This window comes from Phyllostomus hastatus, unplaced genomic scaffold (genome assembly GCF_019186645.2).
Source record: "Phyllostomus hastatus isolate PE091 unplaced genomic scaffold, TTU_PhHast_1.1 phas_scaffold_1674, whole genome shotgun sequence".
Classification (NCBI taxonomy): Eukaryota; Metazoa; Chordata; class Mammalia; order Chiroptera; family Phyllostomidae; genus Phyllostomus; species Phyllostomus hastatus.
The window spans coordinates 18,918,441-18,942,305 of NW_025334011.1; the positions used below are offsets into that span (position 1 = coordinate 18,918,441).

Genomic DNA, 23,865 nt, shown 5'->3' on the forward strand with positions numbered 1-23,865 from the left:
TCCAAAAGATCCACACAGAAGTAAGACTTAGAAAGGCAGGATGGAGCTGCACAGAGCAACTGCTCCTCCTTTGACTGGAATTCCCGACAGCTTCCAGCACCTGCTGCCAGGCCCTGGGTTCAGGCCTGTGCACATTTGGTGGTTGTTTAAAGGATAGTCCTTGGATGGTGGATGAGGAAACAGGGAAAGAATATTTGGAAACCCTAACATCTTGCTTCAGACCTTGTACAAAAATTAGCTGAGATGCATACCCAAAAGCCCCTGAGAAACAGGTACCATCATTTCCAGTTTGGGAAAGGGGATGGAATATTTGAGAAACTTCAGTAACTCACTTGGAGAGTTATTAGAGCTCATAAACCAGGACTAGTGACAGAGGCAAGAGCTGAACTGAAACTCCTTGACTTCTAGTAGTTGGATTAAAGGTGGCCGCTAAAACCCCACCTCTCTGACCTAGAAGAACTCAACATGTGGGCTCTGTGGGTTGTGGGTAGGGGCCAAGCCTCCACGCAGCAGCATCTATGCTGTTCTGGGCCCTTTACTCTCTACAGTTCCTGCTAGTTGGGATCAGTCCCCAAACTAGGGCAGGTTTAGAAGAAAAAGGATTTTTGTCACTAGCTTGTGGTTCTGGACACTTTGTTGACTTTTCTCCCACAACAGGTGAAATGTCTCTAAGGCTAACAGTGGAAAGGAAACAGAGTATGTTGAAAGACAAGGGTAAACATATTTAAGAAATTAAAACAAAATGATCATTTATTGTTTTTAATATGTAGTTAAATATGACAGCAGTATTACACAAATTGTTCCCTTCTCCGCCTTCTAAGATCCCAAATTTGTTGACTTTAACTGAAAGTGAAAACCAAAATCAAACGTGATTTAATCCTGAAACTAGCATTCAACAGAGAGAACACAGGTAACATTTGGCTACCACCCGCCTCCAGACCTTTAAAGATGAATTATGTCACCATGGCAGTCGATAGATACACTGGCTTTCTTACAAACTCATTACTCAGAAGAAGAAAAAAAAAAAAAGATTTCCCACATACTGTAAGCAGAACCAGAAGAATTATAGAAACACTTGGTTTAAGAAGCTGTGTGAGGAAACCTTTAATGAATTATTGCAATCATAGGATCTCCAGGTAAAAGAGAGATGGTAAATTGATGAGCTGTAAGGAAATACATTCAAACTTAGATAATTATTCTTACAGTGAAAAGAAGCAAGAAACTTGCAGAAGTATGTAGCATCTGAATTACTGAATTTAAACAGTAGATTTCAATAAAGATCACATCTCTTCTGCTATCAGACACCATTTAGTGCAAAATCAGATACAATCATTTTTACATTTGCAGGTTCAGGTACATCAAGCATGAGGTCATCGTGGAGTATGAAGATGTTATTCTCTGCCTGAGAGAGTGCAGCCCAGAACGTCTGATTAACATGGCCGAGGAAGCAGACACGACGCCCAGAGGACTGGACTAAATGCAAAATACTCCGTTTTCCAAACCCTGTAGTAAATGAAGTTTTGGAAAACTTCCGCAAAATTAACCTTCGCCTGAAAGACACGTCCTTGATTTGATGGACGGACTGTGCTTTGGAAAAGAGTGAGAAACAAACCTGCTATGTGCTGTGCTCACCCACACAGTCCTCCTCCCTTGTTTGAGGTTGACTGGGTTCAGAGGGTCAGATTTCCCCCCAGTGTTCTCTCTCAGCAGCACCACAGTGGGCTTTGTGATTCTGACAAAGGCTACAATTATACCCACTTCGAAATGCATTTACAAATATTCTGTGTGCTGGTGCAACTGGCATAAAACACAGACAGCCCCCGGGTGCCCAGCTTCTCCTTTCACACTTCAACGTTTCAAATTGCTACAAGCAGAGTTACCAGAAACAGTAGTAAATTCCTGGCATTGGGAGTTCCCATGATCCCAGCTGGCATGCAAAAAAGGCTGTCTCTTTTTCCCTCTGAAAATAGTGTACTTCCCAGGCACTGCCCAAATGCCTCAAATGAAGCAAGTGAAAGATTTGTTTTGACCAACCTGTGAAAGACTTTCCCCTCTCAGCTAGGGCCCTGAGATTTAGTGATAATACATACAAAATGTCTGTCCAGAGAAACTTAATTTATTTCCCTAAAGTGATTTTTAACATTTCTTAGCAAGGGAAGCTCTGATTTTACTTAATGGTATTTTCCAAGTAGCCTGGTAGAGGACACTTAATTTGAGATTTTATTGCCCTGCTACAAATATGACAATCTGAGCATGTTTTTGTTCAAACACTGTTAAAATGATCACAAATTCCACTACTATGTCTAGACAATAGTCCTGGAGTCTGCCCTGAGATGGTCAGACTTCACGGAGATCCTGCTATGGGTCCACAGTTGAAAGTGCCCTTTCTTATCTTTTCCTTAAAAAAATTACTTTTTTTTTTAAAATTGCCTGTGTGTTGTGGCTCCCACGTGGTCTCTGGTATGAGGAAACCAAAGAATGTGGTTTGTAAGTCACAGGAAGATGAATGGGAAGTCTCTTTTTGGTCATTACCTGACCATAAGTAACCCAGGTCCCTACAACAAAGGCCTCAGTGATTTAGGATCAGTGCTCTAGGAGAGGAACAGGTGGACGATGCCCAAGTTTTTGATTAATTGGGGGCATCCTTTACTTTCTTTATGTCACGTGTTTCTAGCATGATTTGCAGGATTTGTGTCCCACTATCTGAATGACCTAACTTTGAGCTGATCCTACTGGAATATTTATTTGCACATTGCTCAGAGAAAATTAAAACCTCTGCCTGATAGCATATTTTGATCTTTATTTTTTCTGTGAATCATTCCCATCCACCCACTCTTATGTTTATCTTTCCCCACATACAAACTTCTAAAATTAGTTTCATTCTATGTGTCTATTCTGTAGGCACAAAAGGCTTATAGCTGCATGATGAGTAAGTGACATAATTTTTTGTAATGCTTGAGAAAAGAGAGGATGTGCTTCAAAATTAACATGTCACTATCTGCCATGTCAACACTTTCACTGTATTTCGTTAGGAGAGAATTTTTTTTTAGTAATTCTCAAATGTTTATAAATCTTAGAAATTAGAAAAGGATGAGTACCAGCATATGATTTGCATTGTTTTTTTCCCAACTTTTTATTCTGGGTTTAAAGTAACATTGACTCTTATAGTGTGAATAATGATCTGGAAATGAACAAGAATTAACATTAAGCAGCAAATGATGATGTATTCCATAAACTTCTATGGAGAAATGACTTAAGAAATTATATAACTTTATTTTCATAATTATCATCTTACTTCTTTTCAATAATCAATGTGAGAACAGAGGGCACTAAATGGATTAAAAGTTATGTGAGGCAATAATTAGGCTATTCTATTATAATTTAAGTTGAAATTGAAGATCCACTTAATCAAAATGTTAAGTAATACCATACTGTCTGACATGACAGTAGCAGAGTAGAAAATTATATGCATACTTGAGGCCCTCTATGTTATGGTTTTCTGATTTCTGCAACTGTCTTATGAGAGCTCACTCTGGGTGTGCTTGTCAATATTCTATACGCTTTGACTTTGTAGTCCAGGCTTTCAATTGTGTATCCATACTAGTGACTTGTAGTCCATAATTATGAGTGCTTTCAGAGTCTGGGTTGGGCTTTCAGCAAAGGAATACAGGGAGACCTGATAGGCCAGTGGAGGGGTTGCTGTTAATTTTGGGACTATTCTTAAGAGGCAGGCTTTGTAGAACTTCACCAAGTGTTTTAATTGGTGTAGAAAAGACACAAGCACTAATGGATGGATTCAGAGTTATCCATAGGAAATCACTAACCCTACAGGAAAACTGACATAAGGCACATCAGATCAGTAGAAACTTTGGCTTGATCTGAAACTTCCAATTTTCAATTACTCGGGATAGTGAAAAGGTTTTAAAATTTTTTCCCCATAGAGAGACAATAAAAAACAATCAGTATCAGAAATAGAAAATTCACCAGATACACTTAAAATTAGAAGCACCAAACTTCAACTTCTCTGCACATTTTGAACGTAAAGATGAAGGAACAAGATTTGTAGATGTGTGACGTGACCAGGAGTAAACTCCTTAAAGCAGTCTCTGAGACACTGAAGTTTTGTGAAGCCAAGTCTACAAACTGAAGTGAATACCACTGCAGCAGCTGCTACACCAGCAAGCCCAACTGCCGAACAGCCTGATCACTAGCTACTAAAAAGTCAATTCCCAAGTTTCTAGAGATTACCAATCTTTACATCTTCGCTCAGTAAATTTGTAGAACTGAAAGATGGAGCAATAGATAAGGATGATATTGGATTGTGTCTGAATTACTGACTTTTTACAATCCTTTTTAATGCAAAGAGTTTATGATTCCAGTCTTGTTGTAAATAAAAACCTATCTATGATAAAAATGAAGCTTACTAGCTAATCCAGTAGATTTCCGAATCCCACCCTAGGGGACATTAGTTGTCATAACTAGATTGTGTGTTTTGTGTGTGTGTGTGTGTGTGTGAAAGATAGAGAGAAAGAGAAAGAGAGAGAGAGGAGACAGAATTTTTGGCATACAGTTAGCAGAAGTAGAAACTTGGAAACAGCCAAATGCACAGGACAGTTTGCAGCTCCACTCCCCAACAAAGAATAATGGGCCCCAAAATGTCAGTAGTGCTGAGGTTGAGAACACCTGAGACAGTCTAATAAATGACAAACAACCACACATGCCTAAAGTGCAAATGCTTCTTTGATACACTGGTGCTTCTGGAATACCTTAAAATTATAATGTTAATAATTCACAAAGGCACAACAGAAATATTGGTGCAAAAAGTGAACTATTATATTTAGTCAAAAAGAATTCAAGTGGCTTGAAAAGTCCTCCAGGGTCTGGGACAACTTTGAATGAGTAACTTTTCTCATCAATGCAATTAAGAGAGCATTTGAAATAGAGCAAACAGTACAGATGTGCATGCATTGATGTACCACATTTCAGAAACATTCTTTGGGAAAATTCTCGATAATTCCTTATCTAAGTAGAATAGAAAATTGGAATTGGAAATAAGATAGGGTAATAATATTGATCACAGCTACTTGCCAAATTGTGTTTGGGGATTCGCCATACTACAATTATCAGTGGCATGCCTGATCTCTCACTACTTGTATTTATTACTATACTCATATACTACAGATCTAGTACAGGAGCTTGGTTCCTGTAGGTGCTCAATAAATATTTAAGTTGATTGAGTGGTTGAATGAATAAACAATTACAGGAATGAGTCAAAGTACTCTGCAAACACAATGGAATATTACTATATATGTAAGAGGTAATCCCACAGAGCTCGTATCTGCTTAACAAAGCCTTCTTAGGGCAATAAAGTTCAGAAAGTTTAAGAAGCGAATAAAAACCCTGTAATAACTAGAACTTGAAATTACTGGTGATTATGAAAATGGCACCATTCTTGAGACAGCGATATGATAGAGGAAGATTGGTCCACTGTCCTGCAGGGCAGAGTAGACAGGCAAACGGAACAAAGCTAGCTCTGAGACGGACTGTGCCTGCTGAGCTGCTTGGCTGGCCTCATGTGCTGACAAAGGGGTGTAGGCAGGAAAATTAGAACAGAAATAACCTGACAGGAGTGTTCAAGACCTACTTCAGACAATGGGAAAATTACTTTTCTCAGCAGGCCTCAATTTTCTGGTCTGTGAAAACAAGAAGTTGAATTAGATGGCGTCCCATGATTCTGGTATACGGATGCTGAAGCCAAGAGTTGGGGCAGGGATGGGAAAGAAAAAGCAAGAGCAACTTTTGGAATTAGTAGAGCACATCGCAATAAAATACCTGAAAAATGTCCGATGGAATGCAAAGCAAAATAAGATTTCACAGGAGGAAGAAATCATAACCACAGGCTCTATTTCTCAGTTAGTCTTATTTAAATATTCATTTCTTATCACAGAACGGAAGTGTCTTGAACCACAACATGGGTTCTTGGAAAACTTTTCCTCAAATGTACAACAGACCCTAGGGGCATCACCAAATTTATATTCTTTTAGAATGAGGAAATAACATAAGATTTTTTTTTGCCAAACCTTAATACATTATACTAATCCGAGAATATATGTTATCTGTATATTAGCATAATTTAAATTAATTTTATTCATTTTATATAGTTTTCATTTGTAAATTTTTTACAATTAAGTTCCACACATTTATATTTTAATGTGACAGCTCCTTACATTTGTGTTACAGGGATAAACTAAATATTTAAAGGTATTTGTGTTTGAGGTATTTCCTTCTAAAAAGAAGCCAGCTGGTCAGCTTCTGGGCCTCCCTTTGCTGTGGAGAATAAACTGGGGAATCAGAAGAAACCAGAGAGGCTAAGTGACTACATAATAAAGAATAGAGCCAGCTGAAGGGTGAACCCAGGGGACTTTGGTGTGGGAGAGGATGGATAGCTGGGAGAGATGTCACACAGATGAAATAGAAACACAAAATATTGAGATGAGGGAAAAGAAACTTAAGCAAGTTTGCTGTTTGGTTTGACTGTATCCTGTTTTGGCAGTCTCTCAAGAAATGTGTTTGATCTGACTGTCTTTGAATGCTGTGTGGACTGGTGGACATTTTCCCCCCGGATGCAAATGCGTGCTGGTACTGTACCAGCAGCTGTGCTTTATTTGGGTTGCACTGACATCAGGTTTTTAAAGTAAGTGCATTTGTACATTTAGTTAATCTGCATAAAAAAATCTTTAAAGGAATATAGGGAAAAATGGTTTTATTTTCTCAGAGTGCAAACGGCGACTCATGGAGATTAAAGTGAATTTGTCAAAATAACGGTGGAGACTCAAAGCTGGGTTGGCTGTCTTTTTTCATTATTCCATTGTGCCTTTCTGAGATCCAAATTCTTAAATACAGCTAAGAACTACTAAATCTTCTCTTTCTCCGCCTTCTCCTTTCTCTTCAAGGGGAGGGAAATGAAACGAAAGACTTCTATAGTACCACTTAATAAAATTTTCTGTGATGATGGGAATGTTCTGTGTTGTCCAATATGGTAGCCACAAGCCACATGTGGCTACTAAGCACTTGAATGTGGCTAGTGTGACTGAAGAACTGAATTTTATTTAATGTTAATTAATGTAGATTTAAATAACCATTTGGCTACTGGATATAATATTGGACACACTAACTCTAGAAGCTACAAGTGACAGGTTATCAAATACCCTATGTATCTCAAACTAAAATAATAATTGGGGGTTAATTGTAGGTTATTGTTTATCTTTAGTTTTCTATTTATTAGTATATCCTGAAGTACAAATCATTCATAAACAAACCAACATTGTGATCACAGATATCTGGTTGGCTTAAGATATTTTTCTTGACTTTTAATACTTTTATCTAATCATTGAATATAGTTTTTACAAACAATTAAGATGAAATAGCTAACTTCCTGTATAGAACTATTTACCTGATTTCTCCAGAAGTTTGTATGTGCTACCTTGCTATTCTCAATTTTTAAAATTGTTATTCTCTCTCTATGTTCATAGTTTATTAAGCAATGTACAGATGTGCTCCTTCTAATACATAATATATGTGAAGTTCAAAGCATCAGCATCTATTCTGAATTTCCAGAAACATTGTGTATGCTTGCTCTTCTTTTTCAATAAATGGGCACCAAGAACATAACAGAGATGCATACAATAAAATGAAAGTTGCATGAAAAAAGGGATTCAGCCAGCCTTTCCCTTACCACTAAAAGATCCATATACAGTAGAAACATCTTACCACCTTTAACTCCTAGTTATGTTAGGAAGCTTCCCCACACTTCAGCAGCCCTTTTCCTTCCAGAAAGTTGTCCCTATCACTTGGTGCTTTAGTTCACTGAACAATTTAGAAGCTTTTATGTTTTTCTACAAAATTGCCAATTCTTTTGAATCAAAAGTGGAAGATGGGAGGGTATAAAGATAACATTCCTGCTTCAAAGAATTGTGTAAGAAGTTGTATATATAGATAGGATTCATATAACTGTCAATCAACTGCGATTAGAAGCCACACCTACCACAAGAGCTAGTGAAAGAAGCATCATCTTATCCTAAAAGGAATCGTCTATGTGTCCCTTATGTCTTTGTAGAATACCAGTTGCACCAGTTACATTGGCAAGTCATTTGGTTATCTCTATCTGATCAAACCTACTCCACAAAAAAGCAAGTTGGGATACATCATATAAACTGAACAAAGCTACGGCAGAGAGATTGTCATCACATACTTTAATCACCTTGCTTGTCATTTTTTTTTCTTGCAATTTTTAACTAAGTAGATTAGGGAAATAATTACCACCTTCACCAGGTACTTAAAAATGTAAAGCAAAATATATATGATGGAAAATGGCACTAGTTTATGTTAGACAAGTGTGAATATACATATGATACTGTTAGTAAACTGATGTCATTCACCCTAAACACTGTGTAGAGATGCTACGCTGTTAGTAAAGTGCTGTTGAAGACATCTCTGCTTCTTAATACCCGAATCTGCAAATGGTAGACACTGTACCCTACAAAAACCAACAGCTTCTTGGCACAGGATGTAAGTTTCATGGGTTAAGATGTTAGTGAAATTGTACACATAGTACCTGAATTTTAAACATTAGGAGCTCGGTATATATATTAACCACTTTCCTCCTCAAACGAATTTCTTTTCTATCTTCGTTCAGGGGGAAATTTCAAAATCTGGATTTTCATTATAGGGCAAATGACGGCTCATTGAAAGAGCTTTTGGCATCTGCTCTATTTAGCCGGGGAGGGAGGGGTTGATATGAACAAAAGGGTGGCTCAAATAGGCAGGAAAATGATCTGCACTGCAACCAATTGAGCCACTTTTGCTAAGTGACATAAAAATATTCTAATATTAAGGATTATTTTACAACTCCATGGAAGTATGCAGTAATGCTCCTTGCATTTGTTTTGTCTCGATGACAAAATGCACTCGTAGAGTCACAAGAGCCTGCCTTGTGTTAGTTATAAACAAAAATATATTTATATATATATTTATGTAACTACTATGTGCTTTAAAGAAAATTATGGGATGATTCAGCAGGGTTCTTTCCTTCTTTTTATCACCAGGGATAGGCTGATTTGAACGGCTTCTTCAAAAGGAATCGACAATGAAATGGGCCTTTAGTACTGAAATGGCAAAAAGTAAAAATATACCCATAGACTTAGAATCCCTTAACATTTTTGTTTCAAAAATGGCAATGGAGCTATTCATCCTTTTGTTTCCTTCAGCCAAGAGCAAATGTGGCTTCATAGGACTTCACGCTTCATAAAACGAATCTGAAGTTTTATTCTGAGGAGCGAGAATGGAAAGCCTCATTTGCTACTCCCTCCTTCCTAAACCTTGGCTAAAAGTTTGAAAATTCTGTTACAGATCATAGAAAGGGCATTCATTAACAAGAAAGGGGGAAGCATAGTTTAAACTTCCTGTGCAGATCAAAGATTCATCCTATAAAGTAATGAATTTGTTGGAACAGGTAGATCTAGACCAGAAAACCACAATCCTTTGGCCACACGTCTGATGAAAAGATAGAAAATCTCTTATTTTGTGTTTGTTTTTGTTCCTTCATGAACTATTTTTCTCAGCAGTCTTGAAACATTCATCATTGCTCTTTTGAGTGAAAGGGTTCAGGCTTTTGAACACAGTTATCTTTGAGACATCAGAGAAGAATATTTGAATCAAAGGTGTAGATCCCTTGTGAGCTACATTTTGTTATTAGTATTTTTTCTCGATCCCTTTGCAACCCTGCACCTAAGCCAATAGCACTGTAATCTTGTCATAATTCTGATAAGTCCACAGGAGATATTCTGAGTGAACTACAGATGCCACCCCACTAGGGAATTCTGTGTTCAGTGGAAATAGTATCTTGGGTAAGTTTTAGTTTTTCTTGTACCTTTCCTGGGCGGAGCATGTCCCAAAATTTTGTTTTCTTCAGGTTACAGTAGCTTAGGGCTCCTGTGTGTGTGTGTGTGTGTGTGTGTGTGTGCGTGTGTGTGTGTGTTTGTCTGAATGGTATAGGCAAAATTTTAGTCTTAACACCTGTAAACCAGCACTGGTGCTGTTCTGTCCTAGAAATCTTAGCACTGCTCTGATACAATAAAACCTTCCTTCTCTCCCATTGGTTCAACTTCCGCATAGGCAGGATGGCCAGAACCTCTTCGAAACTTCATCGCAGGCCATCTGCTTGGGCGTCTCTGAAAGAGAAGATGAAAAAATAATGAACACCAAGGTGATGATCTCATCGGGAGAAAAATATATCTGTCAAATATTTTAATTAACTTCTGAATTAAATTTAGTGACATGTAAAATTATCTCTTATTCCCACCACAGTTGGAATTACACACCCACACAGCCCCATGCCTGGCTGTCCATTGTGGCACCCTCAGCGTCTTTTAGGTGACAGTCCATTTGCCATACCTGCCCCCGTGGGACTGAACTTTGCAAAGGCAAGTTTTATGGCTTATGCACATTTATGTCTTCAAGATTCCGTACATGCCCAAATATTACTAGGCAAAAATGAACTGTAATAAAACAGAAGTCTTTTTAATATGTAGCTGCTGACTCTTTTCTCTAGGAGTCAATAGTGGCATCACTTCCCTTTATTCATTAATTCACTCAAAACATAAGGCCATGAAATTCTGCAGGGTACTTAGAGGTGTATTTCAAAGGAAGTGCTAGATTTTTCTAGCAAATAAACTAAAAGAAAAACCACCTAATGTCTTAAGAAATTATTTGTTAAGCTAAGACTTTACATATATGACTTTTTGTGCTTCAAAATTAACAGCCATCATGCCCTGAAAACTGAATCTAACATCAGAGGATGCAAACCAGCTTGACCCTATGAACCAAATCACTGCACATATAGACACAAGTCCTAAAATGCAGGTTATCTATATCGACAGAGGAGTGCATTTCTCCCTGGCATGCCCTCTGTCAAACAAGCCCTCGGTGATTCACAAATAGAAGTGAATCATCAAGTTATGGCACCAGACACACTAACATGTACTTCATGGTCACAATGACACTAGAAACTGTTACTCCACTGATTAGACTGCCTGCAGTTTTGGAGTAAATAAGGTATTAAGTATTGAAGGAAGTTTATTTCTATCTAAGGAATTTTAAAGTGAAAAACATTAAATATCAGTGTAGATATCCTGGCATTTGGCCACTTTCTAGATTTGCTAATTACATTCCAGCGTCAACGATTATTGGCTGTAGAAGAATTTTCCAATCAGGTAAGAATGAGTATCAGCCCTACTTTCTGAGAAAATACCAATAAGGTAATTACATTCTGCCTTCTAATAACATCATGTGCTGTCTATGTAACATTATGTGGTCAGAATACTTTATATGTAATAGCCAATTAAATTCCATGAGTTAAGTGGAACTGAATTATCCTTATTTTCCAAGAGAACAAGTTAAAACTAAGAGCTAGGCAGCAAAATAGTGTCTTTGTTGGAACTGAAAATCGTCATCAATGGAAATATACAAAGCACTTTTCGGGAGATGGACCTGTAGAGATGGTCACTCCTGTTTGTGGGAAAACACTAACACGTCATTGTACTCACTATCTATAACCCCACTCTGGTTTCAGTAACTTTACAAGGGGGCTTCTGAAGCCACAACTGCCCTAGGCCTTCTCCGAGTCGAGCAGCACAACTACGTCTTGCTCCAAATCCCCGCCGTTACGAGGCTCACCTGGGCGTGGGTCCGAGCTGGCAAGTGTAGCCGTGTGAACCAGCGCTAGTACAGCCCAGCACGTAAAGACACGTAAAGCTACAGGTGACTTTTCATTAACAAGAGGCACAGATGACAAGAATATTGATGATGATGCTTGTGAAAATTATATTTTGCTAAGTTCTAACAGTATTTCCTGCTTATTAGGTGTCTTATATAAAGGACCTCATTTGATCTGTACAACCCAGTCACTTACATTTTGCTCAAACCTGTGAAGTTAGCAACTGGCAGAGCCAAGATTTAACACAAGGTTTATCTATTTCCAAAGTTAATTTTCCCCACTGTAGAACTAGTTCTTAACATTCAGTGGGTTGTGTATAGCTCATCTGAAATTTGTGAACGTAGTTCCATTTTTGTTTCATCCTTAAAACTATAACATTATCAACTTCAGTATTCTGTTAATAAGTCAGAAATACTAAGTTAATAATTCTCTGTCTTAGTTGGAAAGATTGCAGGATTAATGATAATGCTTATGTACTTGGTGAGCTCATCACAGAGGTTCTCAACGTAAAGTACACAAATACGGACAGTGAAGTTTCCTCTGTTAACACAATACTAACTTATTTTCTGAATTATATAGCCTTAGAAAGTTCTCATGATTTTTTACTACTCATCGTAGAAAAGACATAGAAGTACCCCAACAACATTGAAAATCACTAGAGATCCTAGCACTCATGAGTAATTTGGTTCAACTATTGGTGTACACCGCTTACATGCATTTCTAGGAACATGAAAGCATTGAACATACTGTTTTAAGAGCTCCTTTACTTTCCACTTAAGTACACACTGAAAAATACTCATGAAAAAAATTATTTTAAACATCTGTAGTGTATATCATTTCTCATTAAATCATGATTTATATAGTCAACTTAATATTTGAGGTACTTTTCCAAATATTTTGACAATATAAATAATGCTACAATGAATATCTTTGCTGCTCACCTAAGCATATCTCTTATTAGTTCCTTTTATAAACTCTTAGAAGTGAAATCATTGGGGGCAATGACAATGCACAAATTATTTATAAAACACTTGAAATATCTAGTAAGGTGCTAGATGTATTGAAGGACATATGACCAAAGAAACATAGTTTCTGGTTCATATGGAAGATAAAGTCATTTCAGAGAAAAGGGATTTTCAGTGTAGGTTGGACAGGTGAGGAAAATATGGAAAAGCAAGATTTGATACAGGTTTCAAATAAACATTTTGTAGTTGAACAAAATAGAACAGATATCATGTAGCTACAAAAATTACTCAAGATTACTCTTTTATTTGTGCCTAGATTAAAAGACCTTTTCAATAATAATATCTTAAAATTCATAATGAACTCTAACAAGTATCATACAACTGCAGTTTTAAACATTTGGTCTAATTTTACATTCTTTTACATTTCCTTGATATTTCCATCTTAGCCCTAAGGATACCAAACAAAGAACAACAACTTTTCCAAAGTTATGCTTGCTTTCTAGAATACTTTCATGTATCACACAAATCAATTATATGATCTTAAATCACATGATTTCTTTGAGCCTTTGTCTCCTCATTTGTAAAATATTATTTAAGGGTTTGTTCTTGAAACTCATAGGATCCTTATACTGCTTGCCTGAGATAATTGACTTTAGTATTGTGGAAAAAATAATGATTAAGAACTCTGTATGGTGGTTCTTCTGATCGTTATCCCTCCTGCTTCTCTCCACAAACTTTTAAGATTTCTAAATTTAAGGGAAATTTATATAAATTAGTCCTAACTGAAATTGCTTTTCTATGTTGATCTTCAGGTGTTCAAAATTTTTTTTCTTTTTTGTGTGTGTTCCTATTGAGATTTACATAATGAAACACATTTACATGAAAGTAAGAACAAAGGAAAGGAAGAGAACAGACATTTTTCTCCATAAGATTCTGTTAACAACTTCTGATTTTCTTCTAAATGACAATAATGGGGGCCATCTTATGACAGTGAAGGAATGGCTGAATATTTGGTTCTTATAGAAAAAATTTTAATGTTGATGCTCTAATGAGGCCTCTATCCCACGGACAGAGGGATCTAAAAACCTGGGGTCTGGCTCTGGCACGAAGTGCTGTGGTCACAACCTGGCATTTATATGTCTCTCTCAAGGCTTGGTCATGTCCAAATGTGTCTTCTTTTTAGAAAAGCTAATCAAATTACTGCAGAACCTGATAGGGACACAGGATGAGTTTCTTACAGAGCAGAACGTGTGCTGAAATTGAAAAACCCAAACCAGAATGTATTATAATTCATTACAGAGGTTCAGGAAATAATGCCTTAAAACATTAGTGGGTGTAATGCGTGGGTGAGCTCCAATTTCATGTCGCAGAGTTATTTATGTGATTAATCACGTTCGGAAGTCGATGTGCACATTGCTGTGTCAGCATTGGAGTGGGCTGTGCAATCAGGTGTTCTCCCTAATTACTCCTCAGTACTCTTAATTGAACAGTCACCCAAATCTGTCTCTGTGGTCGGTGGCAAGATAATTAGCTGAAATATCCATAAACAAACCTGCAGGGTACCCTCAGTTAGCAGTGTACACAAAACTGCAGCTGGAGACTTCTCAGGCAGCAAAGCAGACAGTGCTTTTTGTTGGGTTAGATGAGCTTTGAAAGGAAGTTACTAGGCATGAGTGTAAAGAAAAGGCACCAATTTTGAAATTCAAGGCCCAGCTGGAAGACACCTGTGGTGCATGAGGGCACTTGACAAGCAGTTGGCTGGAGATTTCTGGTGTTTTTGTGCTGCTTTCTTCAATTAACACTGGGGAAGTAGAAAGAAGCTGGAATCAGAAGACTTAAACAGCATCTGTCAATTTCCAGCACAGGACTTAGGCAAAGTCATGTTTTCTTTGTTACTCAGTTTCTACATTTGAAACATGCAATGAACTACACTATAATTTTTTAAAATTTTATTTTTTCATTGAAAAAAGTGTTTAAGTCACAGACCCTTTGTTCCAATGAAATCTGACCTTGTAGCCCAAATAGGATTGCACAGTTGGTCTCCCTCCATTGTGATGGAGGAGCACCTATCACACACTCTCCCCGGGCCATGAGTGCTGTCTGCAGATCCTGCACCTCCTCAGAGCATGTTTCTGGGAACTACAGAACTAAACCTGTGTTTCTCAAGCTGGACTGTGCATACACATCACAAGGGATCTTGTTAAAATGCACAAGCTGACTCATTATTAGGTGTCGGGGGAGGTTGGGACTCTGCATTTCAAACAAGGCCCTGGTGATGCTGATGCTGCTGGTCCACACAACACACTCTGAAGAGCAAGGATGGTGATTTGTCTAAGGTCTCTTCAAAGAGTGAGTGAAAGGAACAGTAGTGAACTTTAACCTTCCTTGTATCTCCTGTGGACCTTCAAGGGAACTGAGCACATGTAGTATAGCTGGGCTAATCTTTCTGTGTTTAGTTTTGATAAAGTTTATTCATGAAAAGGGATTTTTTTCCTTTTTTATGCCTTTAAATACCAATTATTGTCTATTATCCGTATTCTATGTTGACTATTACTTCAGTCTTAACAAATTGTATGTCTTGGTTGCCAGATTTAGCAAAATACAGAACACCAGTTACATTTGAATTTCAAGTAAACAATGAGTAATTTTTTAAAAAACTATAATGCATAGGACATATTTATACTAAAATTTACTCATTTTTAATTTGAAATTCAAATTTATCTGGTGTCCTATATTTTATTTGACAATCTTATCAATAGGGACACACAACGTTTTGGGGCCCTGGCCAAGGCAAACTTGCAATGTAATTAAAACAAACTACTCCTCTTTGTGGTTTTGCCACTTTGCTTCATAAATTGTAGGTCTCTTTTTCCTTAAAAAGAGTAATTCAAATGGACGCATCTGTCTTGTGGAGTGCCCAGGAATCCCAAGCAATAACTCGTGTGCAAAGACCTAGGCGTTCCTTTACACACTTCTGCTCATCTGATATTGGTCGCTCTTCTTGTCTTACTGTCCTCTCTCTCAGCCTACAGTTACTACTCGCCATTGGCATGTTGCCTTCATTCTAGAACTGCCCTGGTAAGACTTTGAAGAATCAGTTAACACAACCAGAGTTGGTACATGTCTGTGATGAAAATTGTCCCAAAGCATGTAGAGAATAGCTATAAACTGGAATTAACAAAACCCTCATATGATTTATGTGATTTTCTGAAAGTTAAAGTATTCTCCAAACAAAAATTCAGTGGTTCTCCATTGGCTGCTAAAGTAAGTACAAATTCTTTAATGTCTGAAAAAACATCTTTTTGGGGGGGCATAGGGTGAGGGGAGAAACATCTTTAAATCATACATTTCAAACATTTAATGTCCATTGTTTTCTTTCACAGCCTTTCACTCATGGTGGTTCTCAGACCTGACTGAAAATAACATCACCTAGGGAGATAACAACAACAACAAACAACAACAACAACAACAACAACAACAACAACAACCAACAGAGTACTGATGTTGAGGCCTATCTCGGCCAACTGATTCAGGATATCTGGCTGTGGACTAAGCAGGGGTATTTTTAAAAAAGTCTTCAGGTTGGTCCGATACACAGGGACAGTTGAGAACCACCGTCAAACCATATTTCTCTTGGTTCCATGTCTGTGTCCCAGAATGCCCCATTCTGAGCCTCTGCCTGTGTTTATTGTCCTCACCTGCATTCCTACTTACTTCATCATATTTACCGATTCAAACACTATTTCATCTTACTTCCAATAAAGCTTTCTGGCTTTTCAGCTATAGATCAGAAGTCACTTGCATTTTCCTGCACTGTCTCAGACATGTCCTGGCAGTTCTTCCATATCCTCGGTCCTATTTCAGCACACACTGTGGTTGTGTATGTGGTGCACATGTATTACAGTGTCTGTCTACGCCCTGTGGTCAAATGTCATATTCTGTGTGACTCTGAATTAGGCATGGCAGTGGTGCACTGAAGGTCTCTGACATGTGGAGAAGACCTATTTTGCACCCTCTGCCTCCACTATAAGACAACATTACTTTTGTAATAATCATAAAAAATGAATAATAATAATGACCAGGGAAGAAATGAAGACAGAAAAAAAAATGACCAGAAAAGAAATTCTTCCTGTTTTGCACTTCATACATATAACCATTTCAGTGAAAAACATTACAAATAAAAAAAATTACCATACAAAAAAGGAAAAGTAGGATGAATTAACATAATTTTGAAAAAATAAAAAAGGTAAAAAAGATGAAGGAATACTGCCAAATGAATGAACTCCAGAAGGATCACAGAATGCTTTGCAGTTTGTAATAATAGAGTTGAAGTAGTTTCTAATTGTAGTCAGTCTTGTTTCTTCATCTTTACAGCCACAATGCTCCCATTCTTTATCTTAAATCTACTGTTTTAACACAGATATATGTAGTGCCATATGGGCTAGATTACCTACTGAGCCTAAAACGAGTGCACAGGATTCCAGACTCTTATGAACTCATTCTCTAAATGAATGCACACAGCCGAGTCTACTGACAGGGCCAAGTGTGTAATGGGGAGTTCTCCGAATTAACTTCCATGCAGAAGACAATGTTTACTGAAGGCTAAGTAGTAAAATTGTGCTAAGTTGAAGTTTACATATGTATTGTCAGTAAAATTCAACAGTAACTGCATCAACTCTTTAGAACTTAGATAAGCACAATTTCTAACTCACTTTAGAAGTTCTGGCACACTATGGTAATGAAAAGCTAAGCTTAATCTGGACAGTTTTAGTAAAATTTTACCACTCTCTACAAACAGTGCACTCCCTTATTACCTGCACTTGGGGCAGATAGCTCCCACTGTCCTGCCCTTGGTTTCCCATTGATCTCCCATGTCCAGTAAAGTGGTATGCGCAGGGAGACTCACAATAAGTGTTTGTGTTGAACTGCACAGAACTTTTTTCGTGGTTTATGCCCAACAATGGGCACAGCATCCAGATTCTTGAGTGCCAAGCTATCCTCTCGACTTTCTATTTTCCTCTTTTGACTTCAGCCCATTATTGGCCACTTTGTAACCCCAAATGACCGATGATAGCCACTATTAGTGCATTCATACGGGAATAACTGCACGAGGTTAGCTGATAAAATTTCTATTTACATACCTGTATAACAAAACACAGTACTGAACTTAAAGCGTTTAGAGCATGTTTAGGTAAAATAAGACATTTCCATACAAATGCCTGGACAGGAGCTAACCAGTAGTACAAGCTAAAAACACACAGACAAAAGATTTGATTACTCAATATAATATCAAGTATCTGCTGAAAGCATTTGAAGTTCCTCCCTGTATGCCACTGGTGCCTTTCAAGCTGCTATCCGAGTGCTGGAGCTCAGAGGGAATGATTATGAGTAAGTCTGTGATTAGATTCTTTAAGAGGAACTATTTGGGACTCCAGAAGTGTCTTCCACTGAGTCAATCCCTGCTGGGTTTTGCAGCCAGAAGTTATGGGGACTTCCCTTCTTGGCACTGGAACCCTGGGTTGGGGGACCTGGTGTGAGGCTGGGAATCCTTGCTCCCAAGATAACCCTCCTAAATTTTTATCTACCACATATAGATGTGGGGCCATTCTGTTCTGCATCTCTGCCCCTCTGCACCAGTCTGGATGGATGTGGTTTCTTTAATTCTGTAGTTGCCAGACTTCCATTCAACTTGATAGTTCTGAGTGATAGTTGTTCTATAATTTAGCTGTAATTTTTATGTGGTTGTGCAAAGAGGTGAATTGTGTTTATCTATGCCACCACCTTTTCATTCCAGGTTTTTAGAAAACGTCACCCACTGCTTTTGTGTGCTTTGTTTGTTTATTCATGTTCATCTCTTCTGTATTGCTCATTCTACCCCATCTCAAACAGCCACCTCCCAGGCCAGGCCACCTCATGGCACTGCATTGCCTCAACCTTCTTCAGATTATGAAACATTGCTTCTTATTACTCTCTACAGTTCATTCAGACTTCACTCACCTTCCAGCCATGTCGAATGCCATGGTAGGCCAGTTCAATCAATGTATTCTTTGTTCCCTCACATATCTGACAATCCATCCTGCATAAGTTCTACCATTCTTAGTGAAAATCCTCAGCTTCTACCTTTTCCTCTTCCAGACCCTACAGAGTCCCAACCATTGAAGGAAAAAGCCACACATTGAGGTTCCCCAGATTGGGAAGTCAGTGATTACGCTTTCTCATTGTATCCTTATGGCACACCCTAACTCCATCCAGTCCATGCTGCCCTTCCTCAATTTTGTATTTCCAAACCCATTTTTTATTATAGAGAAGATTAAGCCATTAGGAAGATGCCAAACCTGTGCCCTCTCTCCTCATTAATATCTTTGTATGTATCATCCTTTCTTCTTATCTGAAATAAAAAGATATTCTTCCTTTGTTGCATAATTGTTTTTCCTACTCAATCATGTCTTTGCTATGAAGTCACTTCATTTCTTCCTCTTCCCAAGTACCCTGAAACAAACATTTTGTTGGTTCTTTACCTTATGCCTGCATTCAATATGGGGAAAACTCTTCATTTGACTTTCATTTGTATCCCCAGGACTATATCTCTGATGAATGTCTGACTGAATACACTACCTTTACATTACAAACTCATTTTTTTTACCCCCTTAAATTTGGTGCCTGTCCCCTCCCTTGAAAAAGCATTCTAGCAGGTTAAAAATGATTTTATTGTCACATTAGTACTTTTTTTCCTCTTGTTCTGCCACTTCTCTAGAGCACGCCACTCTGCTGCCTAAACTTCATTCTTGACTCAATCCCTTTTGCTGGCTTTCTATGATGGTTTATTATCTTGCATCTTGTCTATTTATTTTCCACTTTTCAACTTACCTCCTTTCCTGGTTTATAAACACTAAATGTGAATGTGTCCTAAAGTTTAGCCATGAATGCTCTAATCTATCTCTTCCCCTAACATCCCTTTTTGTTTTCTTGGGTTTCAACTTCGACTATTATAACTTCAATCATTTTCTTTAATCGATTCCTTTTCCTCAGTGCTTTTTCTGAGAGGCCCAAATGTAATTTGACCATCAGCTCAAATCAAATCTGCTTAATACTCACTCCTTGTTTTCATTTCTTAACTGTCTTCTGACATTTCTAATTCCACTCCTGGAAACTTTAATTTCACAGTTGCTCGGATTTTGTACTTCTCTCCTTCTTTCTTCTTCACCTCACACACTCAATGCAAAGAATCAAGACAAAGCCCCTACCTTGACTACTAATTATCTGCAGGAATTTTTGGAAGTTGTTTAATTTCTTGGAATCTCAATTACTGATGTGTAGAAGAGAGATATAATAATGCCTACATTTATAAACTTCATTGGGAAGTAGGTGAGAATCAAAGATAATTGATTCCAAGTACTTTCAGACACAACACTTTATGCAAATGAAAACTGTTGAGTTCTCTCTTCTTTCATATGGCTCTTGAATTAGCCCCATTCTATTCCTCCTACAGACACCCTAGTTTGGCTCTCAGTTATCACCTCATACATGAATTACTGATAAAGCCTTCTAACTCTGCGCTGCGTGTTCTTTTACTCTTTTAGCTTTTTCCAGCCTCTTTCCATTTTCAAATTCTATTTCTTTATTACACCACTGATTATCCCTGCCTATAGAATAAATCCCAGATTTTGGGATTTATTCTATATGCCTGTCAATGCCTGTCACATCTAACCTCCATTTACGTTAAAGGCATTCTCAGTATCTGTCCATAGATATTAATATATCATTGAGTAAGTGAATTCATCTTGCTCTTTCTTGACTTAATGTTTTTGCAAAATGATATACCTTTCTTCCATGTGAAATGTCATCTCCTCTTCTTCTTTGCTTAGGTACAGCACAGCACTCTTTCAATACTCTGCTCAAATACCTCTGAAATGAAATCCCCTCTGATTAATCTCTCTCTCTCTTTCCTAGGAATTTCATAGTGCTCGACTGTACCTTTATTCAGCATTGATTATACCTCTGATGTTTGTTTTATTATTGAGTTTGTATGTTGCTACTTGGCCTCTAAAGTTTTTATGTTCTATATGTCCACATATATAATAAACTGGAAAATATAATTATACATAGAGTGACTATGTGACTTGTATTAGAGGAAATGGGACAACTATTAACAATTTATATCAGACCACAGCCATAACCTGGGACAGACAGTCTGGGCAAACTGGGATAGTGTTTACTCTAGTTGTATCCCTCTGTGATATTAAACACATCTACCAAATTGCAATGCATACATGGGAGCTTAGTTTGGGTTGATTTCCTGTGGTAAAAGTGTTTCTAGTCTTCCTAAGCAGTAGCTTTTCTTCATAATATAATGTTGATACTGCATTTGGCAATATCACTTGGCTTTTTTTGAACCTCATTGCCACAAGTAGTTGTTTTCTACTAACACAGAATAATAATTAGCTATTAGATAGGCAGTTTACTCTGAGGGAAAGTAATTTTCAATGAATATGAGAGTACAGGACAGTTCACTATTGGTTAAAAGACAAGATAATGCTGCCGAGGTCATAAATGTTCTAATAAAAGTCCAATGTGAGTAAGCGATACCCATCACACAACAATGAGGCAGGTTTTGTTCCTCCAGAGGTTATTCTCATAAAGTTACTTGTATCTGAGCATCAGTGTGTTTCTTAGTGAGGCCAGACAAAAAAGCTGGCAAATTAAACTTTTGTTTAGCCATGATCTTAACCACGGTAGTCCGCTATTTTCTGCCCTAAAAGGCTGTGTCCTTTAATCCACACTTCATCACAAGATTAGGACACAAGTCAATAAAATGCCTTACTGCATAAAATTCAAGAGTGAACATTATTTATTTGAAGATTTAGAGTAATGCTTATCAATCAAACCAAGGCAAACATAGACCTAACATATTGGACCCTAACATATTAGACTGGTATTTTATGACATGTTTAATTTGCCTATGTTTAAATGAAATGAAAAGTGTTAGAAAAATTTAAACGATTGATAGCAAATCTTTTACCTATTTAAGGTACTACATTAAAAATGAATATTCATAATGATGTCCCTTTTTAAAATTTGAGAATCTTGATCTATTTATTTTGGAACTTTGGATACATACTATCTCTTGTCAAATCAATTTGGGGATTAAAATGAAAAAATTATGTTTCTGAGAAGGAGAACTAGGTAGCATTAGTATGGCAGAAAAATAAAAGTCAAGAAATATGTGCTGTAGAAAATCAACTGCAGAGGTACTACAGATGCACTGATAGCTATATTTTCATATAATGTTACATGTGGCACATGTCAGTGTTTCGTCATCGCGTAGGGCCTCCAGCGATCTTCATTACCGTGCTTTACAAACATTCATGTAATTACCGTGAAAGTTTAGTTAACAGCATAAGATGTTCATCCAATGATGAAGAAGTACTGATAGCCATTTTAATGCCATTATGTGAGCCAGGTTATAGTCCTGGAAATAACTCCAATGTTTAAACATTTTAAAAATGAAATAAAGTAATTAAAAAACAACATGTCTGAAATATGACAATTAATAGAAAAGCTGACTGTTTTATCGCACAATTTATAGTTTTATAGCCAGGGGTTGATAACATGGTTTGTGAATTATTTAGATTCCTTGTTCTTTTTCTCTTCCTTTTAGCATTTGGATAACTCACCAACATTTGTTTAAGAAAATGGTATAGGGATAGGAAATAAATAAATTTTGGCTGAAACTAATGACTATTTTTTTTTAAAAGAGTGCTTTTAACATTGTGCAAATGAAGGCTGTTTGGGAGTCAGCAAATTTGGTTTTAATTCCTGGCTGGGTTACTTAGAGAGGATGAGGAATTGACTAAAAGCCATGAAGTTAGTAAGCTAAGCTAGAATTTAGACAAGATCAGCCTTCTTTGCACTGCCGTCTTTCTGCTAATATTTTACTGGTTCCTGGTTCTGTTATTGTCAAACACTAAGGCATTAGGCAAATCACATTCCATCTCTTGTCAATCATGTTCTCATGTGTAAAATGAGAAGGTAGACAAACACTGGTTTTTTACTTAGCATGAGCTTACAACCTCCAAGAAGCCTTTATAACTGGTAAATATATGCCAATGTGTTTTAAGAGACTGTATTTAATCAATGACATTACTTTTATGCATTTAAAATACACTATGAATGACTTGACTACAATATTCCAATAAGATTTGAGCTGAAAATGTCTGAATGCATCAAATCCTGCAACATCAATGGTGCAATTTAATAAGTTGTTTATATTTTCAAGCATGCAAATGTGTTTTTCAGATAAATGGAGTTTAATTCTTTTTAGGTGAGACATACAATACAGCAAGTTGTGAGCCACTCATTTGATTTTTCTTTAAGTTTCCTGCCATTTTCAATTATCTATCATTTTGTGATTCCGTTTACTAAAGTTTCAGTTGGGTAGTTTTAGATGAGCCTATTTATGTAACAAATATTTACTAAGCATTGTGCTTTTCCTCAGGGATAAAAACAATGAATGAGACAAATATGCCATCCACTGAAGTTTCCATACTGTTATCAAATTTCACCAAGAATTTAAAAAAAAATGAATAAAGTTTTTCTGCTTTTGTCTTTAAGTCAGTTCCTCTAAGGAACCCATCAGTCAGTTCCACCTCTTAATCCAGAGTTAATAGAAAAACATTTTAAATCTCACAAACTCTGGTTACTTATTTGCCCCACTGATACAATAAATCATTCCATTTTAAAAAGACATAAACTAAAATTTCCAATTACCCTAAATATTTAATATATTCTGCTAAATAGATTCTATAGTTGGTAAATAAAAATTAAATAAAAACATAATTGTTTAAAATATATCTTTTTGCCTTATCTTTTTTTGTACCCCAGTATTTTTTAATGAACAGTATCTTTCTCAATACTTCCTATAATTCTAGTGTTTTCCACAATAATTTCATTGCTTTTACATTTGGAGTTGTCATGATCAATAGATTTATAGCGTAATTTTCCCTTTGATTTGGCTTTGCTCAGCATCCTCAATGGTTAATCCATCTGATCCCTTTTTTACATACTTTTCTTCCTTTACAAACTCTCGTGCAATTATGTTGTTTGTTCAAAACACACCCAGCCCCATGA

The 23,865-nt window shown here is 37.0% G+C and overlaps 1 protein-coding gene across 1 annotated transcript in view; it reads right to left on the reverse strand.

The window, feature by feature from the left end:
* Nucleotides 1–723: 723 nt before the first annotated feature.
* PLXDC2 (plexin domain containing 2) overlaps nt 724–23,865 on the reverse strand; it is a 408,905-nt gene continuing 385,763 nt past the window's right edge. The window contains exon 14 of the mRNA XM_045858118.1: nt 724–10,229. Coding sequence (XP_045714074.1) covers nt 10,113–10,229 — 117 coding nt within the window. The 3' untranslated portion in view covers nt 724–10,112. The remainder of the gene's footprint in view (nt 10,230–23,865) is intronic.